Source organism: Coregonus lavaretus (assembly GCF_964263955.1).
Source record: "Coregonus lavaretus genome assembly, chromosome: 32".
In the NCBI taxonomy this organism is placed as follows: domain Eukaryota; kingdom Metazoa; phylum Chordata; class Actinopteri; order Salmoniformes; family Salmonidae; genus Coregonus; species Coregonus lavaretus.
In genome coordinates, this window is record NC_140019.1 from 7290831 (window position 1) to 7314003 (window position 23173).

The 23173-nt window shown below is 43.8% G+C and overlaps 1 protein-coding gene across 1 annotated transcript in view; it reads left to right on the plus strand.

Moving 5' to 3' along the window:
* LOC311107383 (fibroblast growth factor receptor-like 1) overlaps positions 1 to 23173 on the plus strand; it is a gene marked incomplete at its 3' end in the record, with an annotated part of 72560 nt that overhangs the window by 37159 nt on the left and 12228 nt on the right. The window contains exon 3 of the mRNA XM_084149876.1: positions 524 to 796. Coding sequence (XP_084006002.1) covers positions 524 to 796 — 273 coding nt within the window. The remainder of the gene's footprint in view (positions 1 to 523; positions 797 to 23173) is intronic.

Genomic DNA, 23173 nt, shown 5'->3' on the forward strand with positions numbered 1-23173 from the left:
TGGAGCATGATTCAAACATGGACCCTGTCCACTGCAGGCTATTTTCATTAGCAGAACGTTAGTATGTCTTACCAGATGCCCAGGTCTGGCAACTAACTCTTCTGAATAAGTAATTCATAAAACAATCTACCTGTAGAGGAAATTATAATTTGTGTCTGTGATTATTCCCCATGACATCATGATCCAATGTGACAAGGGGTGTACTGCACCCAAAATAACTGCACTCTACTGCATTTGCACTCGGTTCCTCTCTCTGCATTTAGATATATTTATATTGATACTGTAGCTACATTTGTATATCAACTGTAATTCACTGTATATTTGTTTATCCACTGCTCATTCTCTTACAGCACTATGTTCAGCTAACCTTGTCTATCACTAGCAGCACCATATCACCAAGTACAATTCTGAGTATGTGTAAATGAACTTGGTGAATAAAGATGATTCTGATTCTGATATTTTGAAATAAAAAAAGCTGTAGAGAAAATGAAGACAATGTGATCGTTGTCTGCCCCTCTCTCAGGTCCCCCGTGGGTGAGTCGTCAGGTGGAAGAGCGCCAGACAGCCAGGTTGGGGCGGACAGTGCGGCTGGCGTGCCCCGTAGAGGGTGACCCTCCTCCCCTGATCCTGTGGGTGAAGGACGGGCGTAACGTCCACCCGGGCTGGAGCCGCTACCGAGTGCTGAAACAGAGCCTGAAGATCAAAGAGGTGGAGCTGGGGGACGCGGGGGTGTATGTGTGCCGTGTCACCAACGGCTTCGGAAGCATCGCCCTCAACTACACCCTCATCATCATCGGTAGGGCCAAGGAGCGTCTGACCTCATCCCTAGTCAATGTCCACACACTTACATTTCATACACATCATGTAAATACACAATTACAATACAATTACATACAGACATGCCTTATGTTCCAATTCTCTTTGACTCCTTTAATGAATACATCCCTCTCTATATTCTCTCATACCTTAGCTAGTTAACTGAATAACTCCAAACCTGTCCCATATCGGACCTACTCCCTGAAATGTTACTAAGACAACTTTTCCCCAGAACCTTGGTAGTGTAGTAGTGTGACCTAGCCTTGATTCTTCAGTCAAAGAGCACATGAAGAGGGATTGTAATGCAGGAGGCCTACTGCCCCCAAGTTAGCCCCTAGATGTGATTATATTTGACAGAACCGACATGACTGGCAGCCCTGGCTTTATTAAAAGAATATGGTTTCATTTACGTAACCAATGCAAAATGAAAATGTACAAGTGAGCATTGTAACAATGCCAGTTTATGACTTGTTAGCGTTACAGAACCCCAGCAGCTCTTCTGTCAGGTTTCATATCAAACCTCACGAGAACAAAGAGAGGATTCTTTACCGGCTGCTCCTGTCACACTACACCCCGGTGCTTGTTTATAGTGCTGGTAATTTAATCCAGTGTTCCTTATTTTATACACACTGTCGGAGGTTTCACCCCCCCTCTGACACAATGAGAAATTAATGTTGCGTGTGTGTCAGTGTGTGAGGTTGTGTGGTAAAAGAGTAAACTCTGTCTGGAAGGTGGTTGGAGGGGGGTGTAGAGGGTTTTGGCGGTGTAGCTTTTGCGAAATCCTTCTGGTTGAGATTGAGGAGGGATAGCTGCTGGGGGACTGTAGACCGGGCATTCTCTGCCAGAGCACTCGTCAAGGAGACCGCTGAAATAGACGACCTGCCGCCTGCACCACTATAAATCTGCTCCAGTCCAGTGATGCTGAAAGACTCTGAGGAGTTGTGAGGAGCGCTGAGTGGTGGGACGGAGCCCCCGGCCCTTCCTGTGCTGGCCTCGGTCGGCCTGATCCATGGGGCGGGTGAGGATAGCAGCTGCTCTGTGTGTGTGTGTGTGTGTGTGTGTGTGTGTGTGTGTGTGTGTGTGCGTGTGCGTGTGCTTGTGCGTGCGTGGAGGATAAGGAGGAGGAGGGAGGGTAATTACTCCGTTGATGACTGAGGTGGTTGAACTGGCCCTGATCGACCTCCACGGACCTCCTCCTCTGTGTCCTCCTCGTCATGTTGGAACTCTGAGCAGGGCCTCCCCTCCCTCCAGCCTCCCTGCGTGGGGAGTGAAGGTAGCTTGCTGCTTTCCTGTTTGGTCCCCTGGAGTAATGTGGAACTGTGAGTTATAGTGGCCCTGTTCCCTCTGGGACTGTGCTGAAGTCTTACTGAAGTCATTAACTAACAATGGCCCTAGAACAGCCCCAGAACAAAACAGGCTAAAACGTGTAGTTTCAGTATGTGTTTAGTACAGAGGCTCAGGGCAATTTGTGAAGGATATGGGCTGATAGTTTAGGATTGTTGTAAGTTTGTGACACAAAGCAAAGGATGTGACTTTGCCAAATTCAATCTTTTTTATTAAGTTTAAACAGGGTATGAAAAAACTCTAGTGACCCCTCTGAGGCCCCTGACTGGTTCCACTCAGGTCCTCCCCTGCAGCAAAAAACACTATGCAGATCAGTGGCGGTCGGTGCCGTTTAAGATGAGGGAGAACTTTTTTTCATGAGCATGGCCTTATTTCTATTTCAGCATATTGGATGACTGTCATTCATATTCCATTCACCCAGTTCAATGTAACATCGATAGGTTTAGGCTACTAAATGATACTCAAATTTTCCCTATACCCATCATGAGGTTGCTACAACCTAGCCTAAGAATGAAAGTTTACAACGTAGGTGCACACAGGTCGAGAGAAAAATGTGAGGTGACACATGGACAGACAGTGACACATTCAATACCGCCTTGCACACTCTTGCCTGCATCTAGCTGATCTAGGGTGTAATCATTAGTCCAACAGTTGCAAACTAGAGTTTCTATTGGACAAATTCAGGTATGTTTATCCCCGTTTCGTTCCGTTTGCTTCCGTTAAAGAAAAGTTTTTCAACAGAATCAGCGGAATGAATACACCCCTGATCACATGTAAACACAGTTCATAGCTAATAGAACTAGCGCATTAGTAAACCCGCTACAATCATGCAGTAACGTTACAGTGTACAGTCTGTAAGCAGTTCAGTAAGCAGTTTAGCAGTTACACCAGTGGACCCCGGTGGCAATAAATTAGTAAAACCAAAAGCTTACCTTGGAAGAGTTTCAGTGTTGTGTTGGATAGTCATAGTCAGCTAGCTAACATAGCATCCCTCTGTTTGAGCTGGGTGTTTGAGTAGGCTAAACTAGCTAGCTGCATTTGCTAGCAAAGTAAGTGAAAGTGAAAAGAAAAGAATGAACTATAGCTCTCTCTCTCTATCTCTCTATCTCTCTCTTGCTTTTCCTTCATTTTTGAAGAAATGAATTTGTTCAAAACTGTTAAACTATTGTCTTTCTCTCTCTTTGAGTCAACTACTCACCACATTTTATACACTGCAGTGCTATCTAGCTGTAGCTTATGCTTTCAGTACTAGTCATTCTCTGATCCTTTGATTGGGTGGACAATGTGTCAGTTCATGCTGCAAGATCTCTGATAGGTTGGAGGACATCCTCCGGAAGTTGTTATAATTACTGTGTAAGTCAATGGAAGGGGGTGAGAACCATGAGCCTCCTAGGTTTTGTATTGAAGTGAATGTACCCAGAGGAGGATGGAAGCTAGCTGTCCTCCGGCTACACCATGGTGCTATCCTACAGAGTGCTGTTGAGGCTACTGTAGACCTTCATTGCAAAACAGTGTGTTTTAATCAATTATTTGGTCATGTGAATATATATATGTCAGGCTGCAGTACAACAGAAAGACAGACAGAGCGAAAGGGCAACTCTAGCCAGACTTAAAGAGCAACTAATCCCTTTGAAAATGGCCTATGTGGCATCGATATAAGTCAGAAACATTTATTCTAGTGTCAAAATTGACTACAAAGTGTAAATAGGATAGTTTTGGTCGTAAAGTCAGTCTCGCCTAAAACTGAGTTTGGAACCTCAGTGCGTCACAACGAGTAAATTAAGGATGAGTTTGGATTACAATTATGTCAACAAATCTTGCCCCCTTTTGCCAAGCTCCACGTGCAAATCGCCCCTCCGCTTCCCTTCATTGAATGGGGCATCATTGTTTCATCACCCCCAACGCATTCAAAGGATCACGGACCCTAAACGGATTGACAATGCCTCCACAGCCAAAGTTCTATGGTTTGCATGCCCTGCCGAAGGACCGTAGTATGTTGAATAGGTGCTTGGAGTTCGTCGGTCCCCAAGTCTGCACCAGTAACGCTAGCTTGGTGTGCAACGACCGGTGGTGGTGAGTATAGCCAGAGAAACTGGAATATAATGACCTCTCTGGTATAATTTAGCTAACTCTTAGATAACGTTATTGCTGGTTATGTAAGTAGCTATCTTTTAATATAGCGAGAATGGCTAGCTAATGTTATCTAGTGAGGCAGGCTAGCTAACGTTTTAGCTAACGTTTGTGTAGGTAGCTCATACAAGTTTATTGTGTATTATGTAGATACCGCTGGTTATGTAACGTTTATCATTTCATAATGCTAGCTTACTACAGGCCAGCTAACGTTAGCCTACAAGTCGGATTTGCAAGTTAATTATTTTGTATTGTCTAGGGCAAAACTAAATAATGGATGCAGCTATGGTGGTAGCTAACTCATGTTTGAGTCTGACTTATACAGTGAACTAGGAGCAACAAACCGTAATGGCGTCACCGGCCTGAATCTAATCCAATCTGGAGCTACAGTCAGTCTACATCTGTAATGCATACAATTAGGGTGTCCACTAGTTACCACAGCCACAAAGCCAAAATTGGCTATATCGTAAAAGTTTATGAAGACACATTTGCTTTTTGGTATTAATTTAAAGCAGGGTTGTCAAACTCATTTTGAGTAAAAAAAAAAAATCTCTCTCATATATGTGTGTGTGTGAATGTGTATATATATATATATACACACACTACATGACCAAAAGTATGTGGACACCTACTCGTCGAACATCTCATTCCAAAATCATGGGCATTAATATGGAGTTGGTCCCCTCTTTGCTGGTATAACAGCCTCCACTCGCTTTCCACTAGATGTTGGAACGTTTCTGCGGGGAATTGCTTCCCCATTCAGCCACGAGCATTACTGAGGTCGGGCACAGATATTGGTCAATTAGGCTCGCAGTCGGCCTTCCAATTCATCCCAAAGGTGTTCAGTGGGGTTGAGGTCAGGGCTTTGTGCAGGCCAGTCAAGTTCTTCCACATCGATCTTGACAAACCATTTCTGTATGGACCTCGCTTTCTGCACGGGGCATTGTCATGCTGAAACAGGAAAGGGCCTTCCCTAAACTGATGCCACAAAGTTGGAAGCACAGAATCGTCTAGAATGTAATTGTATGCTGTAGCGTTAAGATTTCCCTTCACTGGAACTAAGGGGCCTAGCTCGAACCATGAAAAACAGCCCCAGACCATTATTCCTCCTCCACCAAGCTTTACAGTTGGCACCATGCATTTGGCATGTAGCGTTCTCCTGGCATCTGCCAAACCCAGATTCATCCGTCGGACTGCCAGATGGTGAAGCGTGATTAATCACTCCAGAGAACACGTTTCCACTGCTCCAGAGTCCAATGGCGGCGAGCTTTACACCACAAGAGCCGACACTTAGCATTGCACATGGTGATCTTAGGCTTGTGTGCGGTTGCTCGGCCATGAAAACCCATTTCATGAAGCTCCCGACGAACAGTTCTTGTGCTGACGTTGCTTCCAGAGGCAGTTTGGAACTCGGTAGTGAGTGTTGCAACCGAGGACAGACGATTTTTACGTGCTACGTGCTTCAGCACTCGGCGGTCCCGTTCTGTGAAGCTTGTGTGGCCTACCACTTCGCGGCTGAGCCGTTGTTGATCCTAGACGTTTCCACTTCACAATAACAGCACTTACAGTTGACCGTGGCAGCTCTAGCAGGGCAGATATTTGACGAACTGACTTGTTGGAAAGGTGGCATCCTATGACGGTGCCATGTTGCAAGTCACTGAGCTCTGCAATGTTTGTCTATGGAGATTGCATGGCTGTGTGCTCAATTTTGTACACTTGTCAGCAACGGGTGTGGCTGAAATAGCCGAATCCACTCATTTTGTAGGGGTGTCCACATACACTACCGTTCAAAAGTTTGGCGTCACTTACAAATTTCCTTGTTTTCCATGAAAACATACATGAAATGAGTTTGAATAGGAAATATAGCAAAATGAATTGGAAAATGTAGTCATTGACAAGGTTAGAAATAATGATTTTTAATTGAAATAATAATTGTGTCCTTCAAACTTTGCTTTCGTCAAAGAATCCTCAATTTGCAGCAATTACAGCTTGCAGACCTTTGTCATTCTAGTTGTCAATTTGTTGAGGTAATCTGAAGAGATTTCACCCCATGCTTCCTGAAGCACCTCCCACAAGTTGGATTGGCTTGATGGACACTTCTTACGTACCATACGGTCAAGCTGCTCCCACAACAGCTCAATAGGGTTGAGATCCGGTGACAGTTCTGGCCACTCCATTATAGACAGAATACCAGCTGACTGCTTCTTCCCTAAATAGTTATTGCATAGTTTGGAGCTGTGCTTTGGGTCATTGTCCTGTTGTAGGAGGAAATTGGCTCCAATCATGCACCGTCCATAGGGAATGGCATGGTGTTGCAAAATGGAGTGATAGCCTTCCTTCTTCAAGATCCCTTTTACCCTGTACAAATCTCCCACTTTACCACCACCAAAGCACCCCCAGACCATCACATTGCCTCCACCATGCTTGACAGATGGCATCAAGCACTCCTCCAGCATCTTTTCATTTGGTCTGCGTCTCACAAATGTTCTTCTTTGTGATCCGAACACCTCAAACTTCGATTTGTCTGTCCATAACACTTTTTTTCCAATCTTCCTCTGTCCAGTGTCTGTGTTCTTTTGCCCATCTTAATATTTTCTTTTTATTGGCCAGTCTGAGATATGGCTTTTTCTTTGCAACTCTGCCTAGAAGGTTAGCATCCCGGAGTCACCTCTTCACTGTTGACGTTGAGACTGGTGTTTTGCGGGTACTATTTAATGAAGCTGCCAGTTGAGGACCTGTGAGGTGTCTGTTTCTCAAACTAAACACTCTAATGTATTTGTCCTCTTGCTCAGTTGTGCACCGGGGACTCCCACTCCTCTTTCTATTCTGGTTAGAGCCAGTTTGCGCTGATCTGTGAAGGGACTAGTACACAGCGTTGTACAAGATCTTCAGTTTCTTGGCAATTCCTCGCATGGAATAGCCTTCATTTCTCAGAACAAGAATAGACTGACGAGTTTCAGAAGAAAGTTATTTGTTTCTGGCCATTTTCAGCCTGTAATCGAACCCACAATTGGTGATGCTCCAGATACTCAACTAGTCTCAAGAAGGGCCGTTTTATTGCTTCTTTAATCAGAACAACAGTTTTCAGCTGTGCTAACATAATTGCAAAATAGTTTTCTAATGATCAATTAGCCTTTTAAAATGATAAACTTGGATTAGCAAACACAACGTGCCATTGGAAAACAGGACTGATGGTTGCTGATAATGGGCCTCTGTACGCCTATGTAGATATTCCATAAAAAATCTGCCGTTTCCAGCTACAATAGCCATTTACAACATTAACAATGTCTACACTGTATTTCGGATCAATTTTATGTTATTTTAATGGTCAAAAAAATCAAAAACAAGCACATTTCTAAGTGACCCCAAACTTTTGAATGGTAGTGTATATTTTTTGTTATTTTTATTAATCAAACCACCCGCATGCTGGATTGAAAACGAACTCAATATACTTAAAAATTACTCAAACCAAATTGAAACTGTGTAGAAATGATAATGGTCCTACATTCATACAGTTCCTTGACTGTGTACAGCTCACTAAAACAACCAAAATGAATGCTAGACAGTCAGGAAGCATTGAAAATCCCCAAAATGATGGATTCTATTTTTTGTCAATTTTGACAGTGAGGAAATATAACACGTTTTCAGTGTGGCCCTTCGTACCTCGCTGAAGACAAAATGAGTTTTGACAACCTTGCCTTATATTAAGACCAAAAAGCAAATTTTTGTTTTCATAAACTTTTACGATATAGCCAATTTTGACTATATAAGGTTAGGGTTAATTAAGGTTAGGTTTAAAATTACATTTTAAGAAGATACATTGTAGAAGTAGGCAGGCTTTATGACTTTGTGGCTGTGGTAACTAGTGACGACCTAGCATTAGTTTGACCCGAGTTACTGCCCTGATGACACAGACGGCTTCATCAACAACGGTAATGTGTGTTGTGTGAAAAGTTGTATTAAAAAATACCCGGTTTGATAAACTAGTAGGTTAATTGCCCAGCCATGCAGATACAAGTAGTAGAGTCATTTTGGTTGTGAAGTCCAATATCAAAAACATTTGTCCTTTCTTTATAACAAAATGCAATTTACCACTGTCCTCGGTTGCAACACTCATGTCACATGCCTTCCCAGTCAACACCACCTCATAAGATGAGGGAGTACATTGTTTATAAGGATTGCCTGCTGCAGTTGTTCGAGAGATGTCCAGTTTGCAGTCGAACATGCAACATAGAAAAGACCAGCAAAGGAACCCTCAGCATCACGTAGACATGACCTCGCTGTGAGCATTTCTATAAATGGAATCAGGTTGGTGACATTTTACCTGGTCAAAACAGTTATGAGTTTTGTCCCAATTCACCTTCATAATCTAGCCTGGTGGAACCAGCCTGATCGCTGCGTTTCCATTCTATTTCACTTCACATATCATGATATCTGAAGTGAAATAGAAAGGTGAATGCAGTGATCAGGTTGGTTCCACCATGCTAATCATAACCACCATTGATAATGTAATCAGTGCTCTGTCTGTGTGTTTGTGTGTGACCGACCAGTATCTTTGATGAGGGGCCAGGAGCTGATCTACGCTGCCATGCCCAACAATGGGACACTGGCAAAGACTTTACCTCCAGCCTCACCTCTTGCCTGCTCACCAACGGTCATGGATGGGGAGACCAGAATTAGGTAGGTTTAGTCTGACCTGTTCAAACTTCAAGATAGTTTGTTGTTTGTCAGATATCACCTATCCTAACTGCCATTGGCAATAGAACAGTGACTGTGTGTGTGTTCACAGATGCATCTATGGAGGCAGCACTTGGGAGACTTGCAAAAGGATGTGATGGAGTCCTGGCCGACAGACCAGCTTGATACTGACGTCTCTGAATGGAGAGAGACCTTGCACTCAACACATCCACAGTGTGGGACTGAAGGGGATTACTAATAATACAGTATAGCAGAAATGTCCAGCATTTGCAATACCCTTTTCATTCCATGTGTCACTGATGAACTCTGCCTCAACTCTGCCTATTTCTACAGATGGACTGTAGATGCTTTGCCAGACGCCAGCCTCGGTTGTTTGATGGGGAGACCATCATTGAATAGGTTTTATCTGACATAGTACCTGTTTGTGTGTCAGATATGAACTATCCTAACTGCCGTCGGTAATAGAACGAACAGTGACTATGTGTGTATGTGTTCACAGAAACATGTATGGAGCTAGCACATGGAGACTTGCAAGATAATGTGAAGAAGGCCAGACCGACCGACGGGCTTGAAACTGATGTCTCTAAATGGAGAGAGACCTGGCACTTGGCATAACATTTTTACTAGACACAACTTTTACTTGTATTGTCTTTTTTTATTATTGAATTGAATGGTATCAGTCAATATGGGGAGGGAGAGGCACAGTATCTGTATCGGCTGGGAATGACAATGAAAAGTTAAAGGTGCGCACATTGTTATATTAGCAGAACACTGCTACTATGGTATTATGTAAAGGGTGTTTATTCTACACTGACCTGTTACTACATTTGAAAGTGATCCAAACACTTAGTTTAGAAAATCTACATAAATTCAGCAATTGCATTCTTCTCATATTACTCTGTAGGCTACTGACCTATTCAAAGCTTCCTCCGGCATCTCACCATACATCTGCCTGTAGTTATTGAACTCAACGTGCAGGAGGTTTGTTTGTTGTGATTGAGTGGGGGGAAACAGCTGAAATGGCATCCCTTGAGAGGGCAATAATGAAATATATGTTAGAAGTACAATAGTATCATAAGGAGACATATACTTGGAATACTGAGGAGGAATAGAGGGAAAAAGAGAGGCAGAGGAAGTCGAAGAGAGAGAAGGAGGAAGAGGGTGAGCTTGAGTCGGGTAAAAATTGAGGAAAAAAGGGAGATGGTTTGTCGAAGAAGAATGGTAGAAAGTATAAGCCAAGTGAGTGGAACTCCGGATCGAGGTCTGGAGGAGAAATTCAATTGAGGGAGAATTATCGGAGGTGGCAGGTGTGGCGAAATCCTCAGAGGATAAAGATGAGTCTGTGACAGTAGGAGTGACATTTTTGTAGAAGGCGACCCCTGCCTTTTGGCTTATCCATTTGTGGTTTCAGGGTGGGTGAAAACAGAGTTGGGTGCTATGGAATCGGTGAAGGTAACCCGAAGTGGTCTTGTGATAATTGGGACAAGAGATGTGACGACTTTTGCTCTCAAGAGCAAATTGAAAGGAGTGATTACTGGGATAGCGGTAAATGTGAAAGTGGACCAACTGAAGGGGAAGATTCCCAGTGTTTGTGATGCTTGTCATTTGGTGCGACACAGAAAGGGTGGTGTGAGTGGTGAAACAGAAGAGTCATTGTCTGTTCTTTTGAGTTTTGATCTTGAGTCTCTGCCCGACAAAGTGATGTTAGGATACTTCAGTTATCCTGTACGAACTTATGTGCCGAATACATTACGTTGTTACAGGTGTCAAGCTTATGGGAATGTGGCAGTGTGCAGGAGGGAGATTCCAAGGTGTGAGAAGTGTGCAGAAGGGCATGAGACAAATGAATGTGTAGCATTGGGGAAAGAAGCAGTATGTGTTAATTGTAGGGGTGCCCGTGGGGCTGGGGATCTGAAGTGTCTGCTGCGAGAGAGGCAAGTTGAGGTTACCAGGTAGAGTAGAGGGTGTCATATGCTGAGGCAGTGAAGAAAATTGAAGAAGATGGTTCAAGGGGGAGGGATCCTGAGAGGAGTTGTGTGAATATTAGATATGTATCAGTATAGAGGGAAAGGCCAAAGAGTGATATATGCTTTATTAAGATTGGCTTTTTAGGGTTCATAGCAATGGTTATCAACTGTACTGCAGGGATGGAACGTAAGTCTCAGAAAATAGAGGTAGTGGTGGCAACTGCAGATAATTTATTTGGGTGTACGAGATTTGACGTCAGAAGAGTTACAGGGTGTGTCCTGTCTTTTCAGACTGTTAGCCTGAGGTAGGACTAGATAGGTTTAAATAGTGTAGTAGGGTGTTGGGTTAGATGGTAGGGTATTTGTTGATTTATAAGAGAGTTATACTCCAGTCTAGTTGGTGACAGTAATGCAGCAAATATTGGATGCCAACCGCCGTTAAACCTCATGGAAGAAGAAGAGGAAACAGCTGTGGGCAAGGTTCTGACAGATGGGTGTGTCTTGGTGGTGGCAAGGACACACCCAAGAAACAACCACATCAAGCCACACCTCTAAGCCAACTCACGTTTGGGTTCTGTCATGGCCGCCAACATTTCTTGAGGAGCAAGCCAAAAAACGAGGCTAAATCAGTGGGTGCATTTCCGCTTTTAAGTATTCAACACAGAGGTACACTAAATGACCAAAAGTATGTGAACATCTCATTCCAAAATCATGGCCATTAATATGGAGTTGGTCCCCCCTTTGCTGCTTTAACAGACACTCTTCTGTGAAGGCTTTCCACTAGATGTTGGAACATTGCTGCAGGGACTTCCTTCCATTTAGCCATAAGAGCATTAGAGGTCGGGCACTGATGTTGGGTGATTTGGCCTGGCTCGCAGTCTGCGTTCCAATTCATCCCAAAGGTGTTCGATGAGGTTGAGGTTAGTGCTCTGTGCAGGCCAGTCAAGTTCTTCCACTGATCTCGACAAACCATTTCTGTATGGACCTCGCTTTGTGCACGGGTGCATTGTCATGCTGAAACAGGAAAGGGCCTTCCACAAAGTTGGAAGCACAGAATGGTCTAGAATGTCATTGTATGCTGTAGCGTTAAGATTTCCCTTCACTGGAACTAAGGGGCCTAGCCCGAACCATGAAAAACAGCCCCAGACCAAACTTTACAGTTTGCACTATGCATTCGGGCAGGTAGCGTTTTCCTGGCATCCGCCAAACCCAGATTTGTCCGTCGGACTGCCAGATGGTTAAGCGTGATTCATCACTCAGAGAACACATTTCCACTGCTCCAGAGTCCAATGTCGGCGAGCTTTACACCATTCCAGCTGACGCTTGGCATTGCGCATGGTGATCTTAGGCTTGTGTGCGGCTGCTCAACCATGGAAATCCATTTAATGAAGCTCCCGACGAACAGTTCTTGTGCTGACGTTGCTTCCAGAGGCAGTTTGGAACTCGGTACTGAGTATTACAACCTTCAGCACTCGGTGGTCCCGTTCTGTGAAGCTTGTGTGGCCTACCACTTCGCGGCTGAGCCGTTGTTGCTCCTAGGCATTTCCACTTCACAATAATGGCACGTACAGTTGACCGGGAAGCTCTAGCAGGGCAGAAATTTGACGAACTGACTTGTTGGAAAGGTGGCATCCTATGACGGTGCCACGTTGCAAGTCACTGAGCTCTTCAGTAAGGCCATTCTACCTCCAATGTTTGTCTGTGGAGATTGCATGGCTGTGTGCTCAATGTTATACACCTGTCAGCAACGGGTGTGGCTGAAATAGCCGAATCCACTAATTTGAAAGGAGTGTCCTCATACTTTTGTATATAGTGTATTTGGTGACATTCAATAGCACCTGTTGTCAACATGTCTCTAATCTTATCAACTCCTCCTCATAGCAAGCACGGGCAGAGAGGCAAGTCTAACCTCAAGTTCCGATCCCTTTTTCTTTATGACTGCTTCAAGCCAGCAACACACTGAGTAGAGCATGCTTGTCATAAAAATGTATCCCTGTAGCTGATATTCTGTTCTTGGCTCTTGATGGCTCGGTGTGATAATTTGGCTGTAAACCCGAGTGAGGTAACAGTAATTTAAAGGTCTTTTTTAACACATAGACCACAGTTCTCACTGAAGTACTTTTTCTTTGTGCTTTTCTGCACACAAGTGTAAATAGAAACATATTTTTCCCACAATAGTGGCAGGAGAAAATTACCCCATAGGTATTAGTTGTGCTCTTGACTTGCGTTTTTGCAGCTGCATGGTATGTTTTAATGACATCATAAACACAGGTCCAATCTCACACTGCTGGGTGAGTATTGCTGGGTTGTTACTGCTGCGTTATGTGCTGCTCCTTGGCAAAAACAAGGCTTTACAATGTCTCCCTCTTTTTACCTCCATGGCAGTAAAAGTGTTCTTTTGTCAGGGGATGTTTAAAACATTTGGAAGCTGTCAAAGTTCAGGAGAGGTAAAGCTTGACCCCTGACCTCTGGTGACCTTCCCACCACTCACTCTGGACATCCTGTCCGGCAGGGGGACAAATCCTTCATCACTCCATTTCCCCCCTAGTCCCCAGTGTCCCACTCACAGCACCCAGGCCCCAATGGCCGCTCCATCTCCCCCACCACCACTGCTGCCCAGGGCCTGGTTAGCTGTACCCCTATCACTGGCTACACGCCTATTCCTAGCTGTAGCCTACCCCTGGCTGTAACCATGGCTATAGCCCTGGTGGTCCCTTAGTCTGCAGGAACACAGTCCCCCGCTGTGTAACCCTGTTGTTTTAGGGCCAGGCCGCATGCAGCCAACGTTGTTAATGCTCAGCACTAGTGCCTCGCTTGGGAATTCAGCAGGAAAGGACTGAAGCTCTCCCTCAACAGTAGTAAATAAGGGATGGAGTCAGTAACAGTTGTTGCCCCTGTTCTGGGTCACATACCATACCAATACAAGAGGCAACGGAAGTCTACCAGACCCAGAACTGAGCTACTGAAACAGAAAAGGAAGAGCAGTCATGTATAGATCGATACTAGGCAGATGAGTCTATTTGGCTTGCATGACCTTGCTGTTCTATATATGCCCTGTGTCAATGTTGACTCTAAACAACTACACATGGTAGGAGAGAGAGAGGCATTCTATTCTATGGCTATGAGACTGTGGTTTCTGGTCAGACGGGAGGCGGGTGCGGTCTGACAGTCGGTCAGTGAGTTAGGGCTGAAGGTTTTAAGAGGGCCTGGTGGAGCAGCTCCAGCCCCAGACCTTTTGTTCTTTGTTTGCAGGCGGTGAGGTACATGTGTTGCAGTTTAGCCCACGCCTCCCTCACCTAAATGGATAATTGTATCGAAATTACACTGGCAGGCCCAGCTCTAGAACGCCGTACGAGACGGGAGGGCAGGCAGTGTCGGGGGGTGGGGGGTGCGGTTCAGTCTGCTGCGGCCACAGTGGAGTTTGTCAGAAATGCAGGCACACTTTGGGTTGTGCCATGTTAAGGAAAAAGGGGGGTTAGTTGCCAAGAGTCACAGCCACCAGTGTTAATAAATGACTCAGTGTGGTGGAAACTGAACACACCCTCCACCCCTCCACCAGTTTCCTCCTCCCTCCACCTAACTGACCATACTCCTGGAAATAGAGTGACTCAACAGTTACCACCACGAACCCCTAACCGTTGCCTTTTAAATCCACAGCTTTCTTTCTTTCCTCCCTGTTCTTTCCAAGCCAGGCAATATTTGGAGTGAGAATGATTTACACGTATTTTTCCAGGCAGATCCCTGTTTCTTGTCTCTCTAATGGCCCGTGAACTCTCTGTGAGGTAGGATTTGTGAGTCGTTATCATGTTGAGAAACAAATGCTCTTGACAGTGAGTAGTGTTTACAGTGCTTCAGTTGAAACTGGAGACGTCACATTAACTCGTCCGAACAGTGAAATATGCGTGTGAGGGAGAGAGTCACCCCTTTGATCATGTTTCCACCGACGTGACAATGATCTAATTTCTAATTCTGATTACTGCTAGTGTAACACAGAACCCCACGACAACCCGACCCACCCGGGCCTCCTAGAACATGTTTGTTTTTTTCCTCATTCATTGTAGGGAAATAAGTTGGTGCAAGTTCAAAGCACAAACACATATGGACACAAATGAATCCATGCTTGTGAGTAGTGGAAGAAAGGCCTTTGTTGAAAAAAAGGGGGAAAGATGAAAGGATGTTTGATGGAATTGAAACCATTCTGGTCTCACATGAAATTAAGCTGAACAAAGAGACACAGAGAAAGGTCCCATGTAGCTCAGTTGGTAGAGCATGGCGCTTGCAATGCCAGGGTTGTGGGTTCGATTCCCACGGGGGACCAGTATGAAAAAATGTATGCACTCACTAACTGTAAGTCGCTCTGGATAAGAGCGTCTGCTAAATGACTAAAATGTAAATGTAAAGAGTTCTCCCTTGTAAATAAGTGTGGGTAGCAGGACAAGCAGTGAGGGAGTCAGTTCTGTCTAGACTTTGAGACCTAGGGCAAGGGCGAATGCCATAGGGAGGTTAGGGTTAAAGATAGTGCCAGGATGTGGGTGAGGTTTAGGTTAAATATGGAAATATGTTAAAGGTTATAGTAAGGCTAGGAGAGGGTTTGGCTGAGAGCCAAAAGGGTTCATGGTCAAGGTTAAAAATATATATATTTTCCTTCTTTATTATTTTCCCCTAACCCTACCGCCCCTCCCATTATCGGAGTGGTCAACAATACTTAGGCTTCCACTTCCAGCTTATACATACTACATACATTTCACGGACAGTATATTTTACGTTTAGTTATCTTTTGTTTGTTTTTAGTCCCAGTCTTCAGATACCCTCAATCCCTCCAATCTAGCTCTGAAGACCATCCAGTTTTGATTTCTAGCTGCCATACATTTTTCCACTGTGCTGTGATGTTTCACAAAAGTTCTGAACTTTTCTATTCTCATAGTTCCTACAGATTGTAAATTAATGATAAACACCTTTGCTAAGAGTATTATTAGATTATTGATCAATTGACTATGACTTATCAAATCACCCAGCAGCGCTATTTGTAGAGTTAGCTCCAAGTAAATGCTGAATTTCTTCAGCCATTTCCGAACCTGTGACCAAAAACAAGCTACATATGGGCAGTACCAAAACAAGTGATCTAATGATTCTGTGTCTTCGCAGCAAAATCTGCAGAGCTGGGATGGTTGCATCTCCCATATATATAACATTCTATTGGTTGCAAGAATTTTGTATAATAATTTAAATTGAAAAACTCGTAAGTTTTGAATCTGGCGTCGTTTTGTGTATCAGTTCATAAACCATGTGTCATGGAATCGGCACATCGAAAATCTCCTCCCAAATATTTTGCAACCTGTCTGGTGCAGCTGTCATTTTTTTTGGTCCTTAAATGAAACTGGTATACTTTTTTATTTATCACAATTTTCTTTAGCCAATTTTGGTCTTTAATGCAGGGCCTCTTTCCACTTGCCTCTAATTTTGCGGTAATGCATAATATTTGTTCTGTCTTTTCCAGTGGATTAAACGGAAATTGCAACCAGCTTTCTATTGCTTGTTTTTAAAATAGCGATGATTTCATTTTCAAATAACTGAAAGTGAGAGGTTATAATCTGAATGAAGGGAAAGGGCAATTTTTTTTAACACTGGGTGAGCCATTCTTACTAATCTGCTAGAGAACCAGTTTGGATTTAAGTATAGTTTTTGTACGATTGAAGCCTTTAGTGAGAGGTCCAATGCTTTAATACAGTGGAAGTTGGAAGTTTACATACACCTTAGCCAAATACATTTAAACTCAGTTTTTCACAATTCCTGTTCAAATATTTTTTATTGAACACACACAAGAATGGTGTATAGGTATGAAAGACATGTGTACAGTTCTTATCTAAACATAAGAGAACAGACATGAACAACAAGACCCAGAGTTCTGGGCACAAAACAAATATTACAAAACAAGACATACAAAACAGGGACAGGTAGAAAGAAAAAGGGTATATGTAACCCCCCCACTTATACCCCCCTTTATCCCCCCCCTTATTCCACCCTATTCCCCTCCTGACTGCTCGGGTGGCAGGGCCAGCACACGCTGCCCAAAGGTAGATTACAATATGACAATTGAGAGTGCGTTAAAAAGTACAAATTCACAGCGCCGACTGGTCCAAGTAAGAGAGGAAAGGCTGCCAGATTTGATCAAATGTTGATAATTTATTGTTCAGAATATATCTAATTCTTTCTAAGTGTACAGTGTTTGCCAATTCGCTGAGCCATAATTTGGTAGAGGGCGCTTCCCTCCTTTTCCAAAACAACAAGATTTTTTTTTTTGCCGAAATGAGACTGTAAGAGATGAGTTGTTTTTGGGAGTTGGTTAATCCGTTTAGGGAATCGGACACTCCCAGGATTATCAGAAGCGGGTCTGGGTCTATTGAAGTCTCCAGAACTTCAGAGAGGACCCCAAAAATTCCACACCAATAACCATACAGACTAGAGCATAGGGCAAAGCAGTGGAGTAGTGTACCCTGCTCAGCCTGACATTTATCACACATAGGGGATGTATCAGGAAATATCCTATGCAGTTTAGTTTTGGAATAGTGTAATCTGTGGATATACTCCAAGCTATCCTCCCAGTCTGCTACCGAAATGTCAGTCCCTAGTTCTTCCTCCCATTTTGCCTTAATGGCATCTGTAGAGGGTGCGCTAACAGATTGAAAAGCGTCATATAGACGAGATATCAGTTTGTCTGAGGTGGGGCATATTTTTATGCATCCGTCAAACATGGAAGGTTTAGCATTCCCAAATGATGGGAGGTGTTTTCTAACATAGTCTCTAATTTGTAGGTATCTGAAAAAGTTACTTCTGGGAAGGTTATAAGTTTCCCTCAGCGATTCAAAGGAAGCAAAGGTCCCTCCTATATATAAATCCCCTATGGTACTTATCCCCAACTCTCCCCATCGCTCAAAGGTGTTATCAAGGTTAGAGGGGGCAAAGGAGGGATTCCTGGCAACAGGGAGCATGAATGATATTGGTCTAAGCTCAAAGTGGACTTTAATTTGCTTCCAGATTCGGACTGTGCTATGTATAATAGGATTGTTACGGTAAAGTGACATCTCCAGATTGACAGGTGACAAAATCACAGCACCAATAGAGAAGGGGTGACACTCCTCACGCTCCATACTGAGCCAGCTGGATGGCGGGGGTGCGTCATCCAGCAAAAACGTAACAGCGCAGAGGTTAGCTGCCCAATAGTAAAATATAAAATGTGGGAAAGACAATCCTCCTTCCATCTTGGATTTACATAGGTGTTTTTTACCTATCCTGTGTGTTTTATAATCCCAGATGAAAGGATTGATAATAGAGTCCAGTTGTTTATGAAAGGATTTAGGTATGAATACTGGGAAGTTCTGGTATAGGTAGAGCAGTTGTGGGAGAAAGACCATTTTAATGGCATTAATTCTTCTGAGCAGAGAAATTGGGAGAGTTCTCCAAAATTGTATGTTTGCCTTGAGATTTTGCATCAGAGAGGGGAAATTCTCTTTAAATAGTAAGGAGTATTGTTTGGTAACTACAATTCCAAGGTAGATACATTTTTCTAAAGATAACTTAACTGGAAGATGTTCTAGCCAGGAGGTGTTTTGCAACCGTATGGGCATTAATTCACTATTTTTTCAATTTATTCTTTATCCCGAGAAGGTACCAAATAAATTAATCACCTCAAGAATAGCTGGAATACTAGCTTGGGATTCTGTTACATAGAGGAGAATAGCATCTGCGTATAGGGAAATCTTATTTAGAGTATATTTAGTATTACAGTGGGGGAAAAAAGTATTTAGTCAGCCACCAATTGTGCAAGTTCTCCCACTTAAAAAGATGAGAGAGGCCTGTAATTTTCATCATAGGTACACGTCAACTATGACAGACAAAATGAGAAAAAAAATCCAGAAAATCACATTGTAGGATTTTTTATGAATTTATTTGCAAATTATGGTGGAAATAAGTATTTGGTCAATAACAAAAGTTTCTCAATACTTTGTAATATACCACATTTTACATTTTAGTCATTTAGCAGACGCTCTTATCCAGAGCGACTTACATACATATTTTTTTTATAATAATTTTTTTCATACCCCCCGTGGGAATCAAACCCACAACCCTGGCGTTGCAAACGCCATGCTCTACCAAGTGAGCTACATCCCCTGCCGGCCATTCCCTCCCCTACCCTAGACGACGCTGGGCCAATTGTGCACCGCTCCATGGGTCTCCCGGTTGCGGCCGGCTACGACAGAGCCTGGATTCGAACTAGGATCTCTAGTGGCACAGCTAGCACTGCGATGCAGTGCCTTAGACCACTGAGCCACTCGGGAGCCAACCCTTTGTTGGCAATGACACAGGTCAAACGTTTTCTGTAAGTCTTCACAAGGTTTTCACACACTGTTGCTGGTATTTTGGCCCATTCCTCCATGCAGATCTCCTCTAGAGCAGTGATGTTTTGGGGCTGTCGCTGGGCAACACGGACTTTCAACTCCCTCCAAAGATGTTCTATGGGGTTGAGATCTGGAGACTGGCTAGGCCACTCCAGGACCTTGAAATGCTTCTTACGAAGCCACTCCTTCGTTGCCCGGGCGGTGTGTTTGGGATCATTGTCATGCTGAAAGACCCAGCCACGTTTCATCTTCAATGCCCTTGCTGATGGAAGGAGGTTTTCACTCAAAATCTCACGATACATGGCCCCATTAATTCTTTCCTTTACACGGATCAGTCGTCCTGGTCCCTTTGCAGAAAAACAGCCCCAAAGCATGATGTTTCCACCCCCATGCTTCACAGTAGGTATGGTGTTCTTTGGATGCAACTCAGCATTCTTTGTCCTCCAAACACGACAAGTTGAGTTTTTACCAAAAAGTTCTATTTTGGTTTCATCTGACCATATGACATTCTCCCAATCCTCTTCTGGATCATCCAAATGCACTCTAGCAAACTTCAGACGGGCCTGTACATGTACTGGCTTAAGCAGGGGGACACGTCTGGCACTGCAGGATTTGAGTCCCTGGCGGCGTAGTGTGTTACTGATGGTAGGCTTTGTTACTTTGGTCCCAGCTCTCTGCAGGTCATTCACTAGGTCCCCCTGTGTGGTTCTGGGATTTTTGCTCACCGTTCTTGTGATCATTTTGACCCCACAGGGTGAGATCTTGCGTGGAGCCCCAGATCGAGGGAGATTATCAGTGGTCTTGTATGTCTTCCATTTCCTAATAATTGCTCCCACAGTTGATTTCTTCAAACCAAGCTGCTTACCTATTGCAGATTCAGTCTTCCCAGCCTGGTGCAGGTCTACAATTTTGTTTCTGGTGTCCTTTGACAGCTCTTTGGTCTTGGCCATAGTGGAGTTTGGAGTGTGACTGTTTGAGGTTGTGGACAGGTGTCTTTTATACTGATAACAAGTTCAAACAGGTGCCATTAATACAGATAACGAGTGGAGGACAGAGGAGCCTCTTAAAGAAGAAGTTACAGGTCTGTGAGAGCCAGAAATCTTGCTTGTTTGTAGGTGACCAAATACTTATTTTCCACCATAATTTGCAAATAAATTAATTAAAAATCCTACAATGTGATTTTCTGGATTTTTCTTTCTCAATTTGTCTGTCATAGTTGACGTGTACCTATGATGAAAATTACAGGCCTCTCTCATCTTTTTAAGTGGGAGAACTTACTTTTTTCCCCCACTGTATATCCGTGTATTGCTGAATGAGATCTGATCGCTTGAGCGAGAGGTTCAATAATTAGGGCGAAGAGCATAGGTGACAGCGCACAACCCTGCCTTGTCCCTCTGTAAAGGTTAAATCGGGGCGACAGTGATTGGTTAGTGAGTATTCTCGCACAGGGAGATTCCTGACATTTAATCCTAGTAGAAATTCCCTGTCTTAGGTCAGTTAGGATCACCACCTTATTTTAAGAATGTGAAATGTCAGAATAATAGTAGAGAATGATTTACTTCAGTTTTTATTTCTTTCATCACATTCCCAGTGGGTCAGAAGTTTACATACACTCAATTAGTATTTGGTAGCATTGCCTTTAAATTGTTTAACTTCGGTCAAACGTTTTGGGTAGCCTTCCACAAGCTTCCCAAAATAAGTTGGGTGAATTTTGGCCCATTCCTCCTGACAGAGCTGGTGTAACTGAGTCAGGTTTGTAGGCCTCCTTGCTCGCACACGCTTTTTCAGTTCTGCCCACACATTTTCTATAGGATTGAGGTCAGGGCTTTGTGATGGCCACTCCAATACCTTGACTTTGTTGTCCTTAAGCCATTTTGCCACAACTTTTGAAGTATGCTTGGGATCATTGTCTATTTGGAAGACCCATTTGCGACCAAGCTTTAACTTCCTGACTGATGTCTTGAGATGTTGCTTCAATATATCCACATAATCTTCCTTCCTCATGATACCATCTATTTTGTGAAGTGCACCAGTCCCTCCTGCAGCAAAGCACCCCCACAGCATGATGCTGCCACCCCCCTGCTTCACGGTTGGGATGGTGTTCTTCGGCTTGCAAGCAACCCCCTTTTTCCTCCAAACATAACGATGGTCATTATGGCCAAACAGTTCTATTTTTGTTTCATCAGACCAGAAGAAATTTCTCAAAAAAGTACGATCTTTGTCCCCTTGTGCAGTTGCAAACCGTAGTCTGGCTTTTTAATGGCGGTTTTGGAGCAGTGGCTTCTTCCTTGCTGAGCGGCCTTTCAGGTAATGTCGATATAGGACTCGTTTTACTGTGGATATAGATACTTTTGTACTTGTTTCCTCCAGCATCTTCACAAGGTCCTTTGCTGTTGTTCTGGGATTGATTTGCACTTTTCGCACCAAAGTAATTAATCTCTAGGAGACAGAACGCGTCTCCTTCCTGAGCGGTATGACAGCTGCGTGGTCCCATGGTGTTTATACTTGTGTACTATTGTTTGTACAGATGAACGTGGTACCTTCAGGCATTTGGAAATTACTCCCAATGATGAACCAGACTTGTGGAGGTCTTGGCTGATTTCTTTTGATTTTCCCATGATGTCAAGCAAAGAGGCACTGAGTTTGAAGGTAGGCCTTGAAATACATCCACAGGTACACCTCCAATTGACTCAAATTATGTCAATTAGCCTATCAGAAGCTTCTAAAGCCATGACATCATTTTCTGGAATTTTCCAAGCAGTTTAAAGGCACAGTCAACTTAGTGTATGTAAACTTCTGACCCACTGGAATTGTGATACAGTGAATTATAAGTGAAATAATCTGTAAACAATAAGTCTGTAAACAATTGTTGGAAAAATTACTTGTGTCATGCACAAAGTAGATGTCCTAACCGACTTGCCAAAACTATAATTTGTTAACAAGAAATAGTACAAGTTTTATTTTTTAGAGATACAATATGTAATATGGAGCACTTATCAATGTGCGATCATTAATATGCTCTCTGTACCAAAGACACCCTTACACTCTTATCTGTTTTCATTGAATGTTAATGAGAACAGCTCAGAACAGATGCTGTCCAGATCCATAATAATGCAACTTACAAGTGTAGCTTTTCAGCTTTAAATCAACATTACTCCAATATAACCCCTCACTTTCAGACCCCTATCCCCCAATCTCTAGCCAGCGGGCCCCAAGCCTCCCCCAGGCCCTGGGTGCTAGGCCCTCCATGACCCAACAGAACCCTGCCAGCCTCTGCTTCTCTACCGTTAGATCCAAGGGTTTGATCCAAGGGTTTAATTAAACTGGAAGGATGCAAATTAGCCACCTTGACTGGGTCGCCACATTAAAGCAGCTTTCATCCAGATTCTCATTAGAGGGGCCGGTGGCTGACTCACTGGGGGCCTGGGCTGGGCCCTTAACAGGCAGGATGCACCGGGGCCCGCCCCTTCTCCGCCCACCACGCCCCGCCTCGCCCCTCACAGCCAGGCACAACAGAGAAGAAAAGAAAAGGCACATTAGGTTGGGGGTCATTTCCTCTGGAGTCGCCATGCGCCTGCTTCTGCAAAACGCTTATAGCTCTATAAAAGATACCAGGAAACTTCTAATTAGCCTTTCCTCTCATGCTGTGTGGAGGGATGCTGACGACGACGCTCTCTAATTTGCCTGACTGCCGTCCTGCCTGCCTCGCTCTCTCTCTGGCTTCAATTGACATGAGCCAGAACAGACATTCAGTCAGACGTGTCCTGCTGGAAATAGCTATCGGCAGACAGGCATGCACCAAAATAGTGTTCAATGAGATTT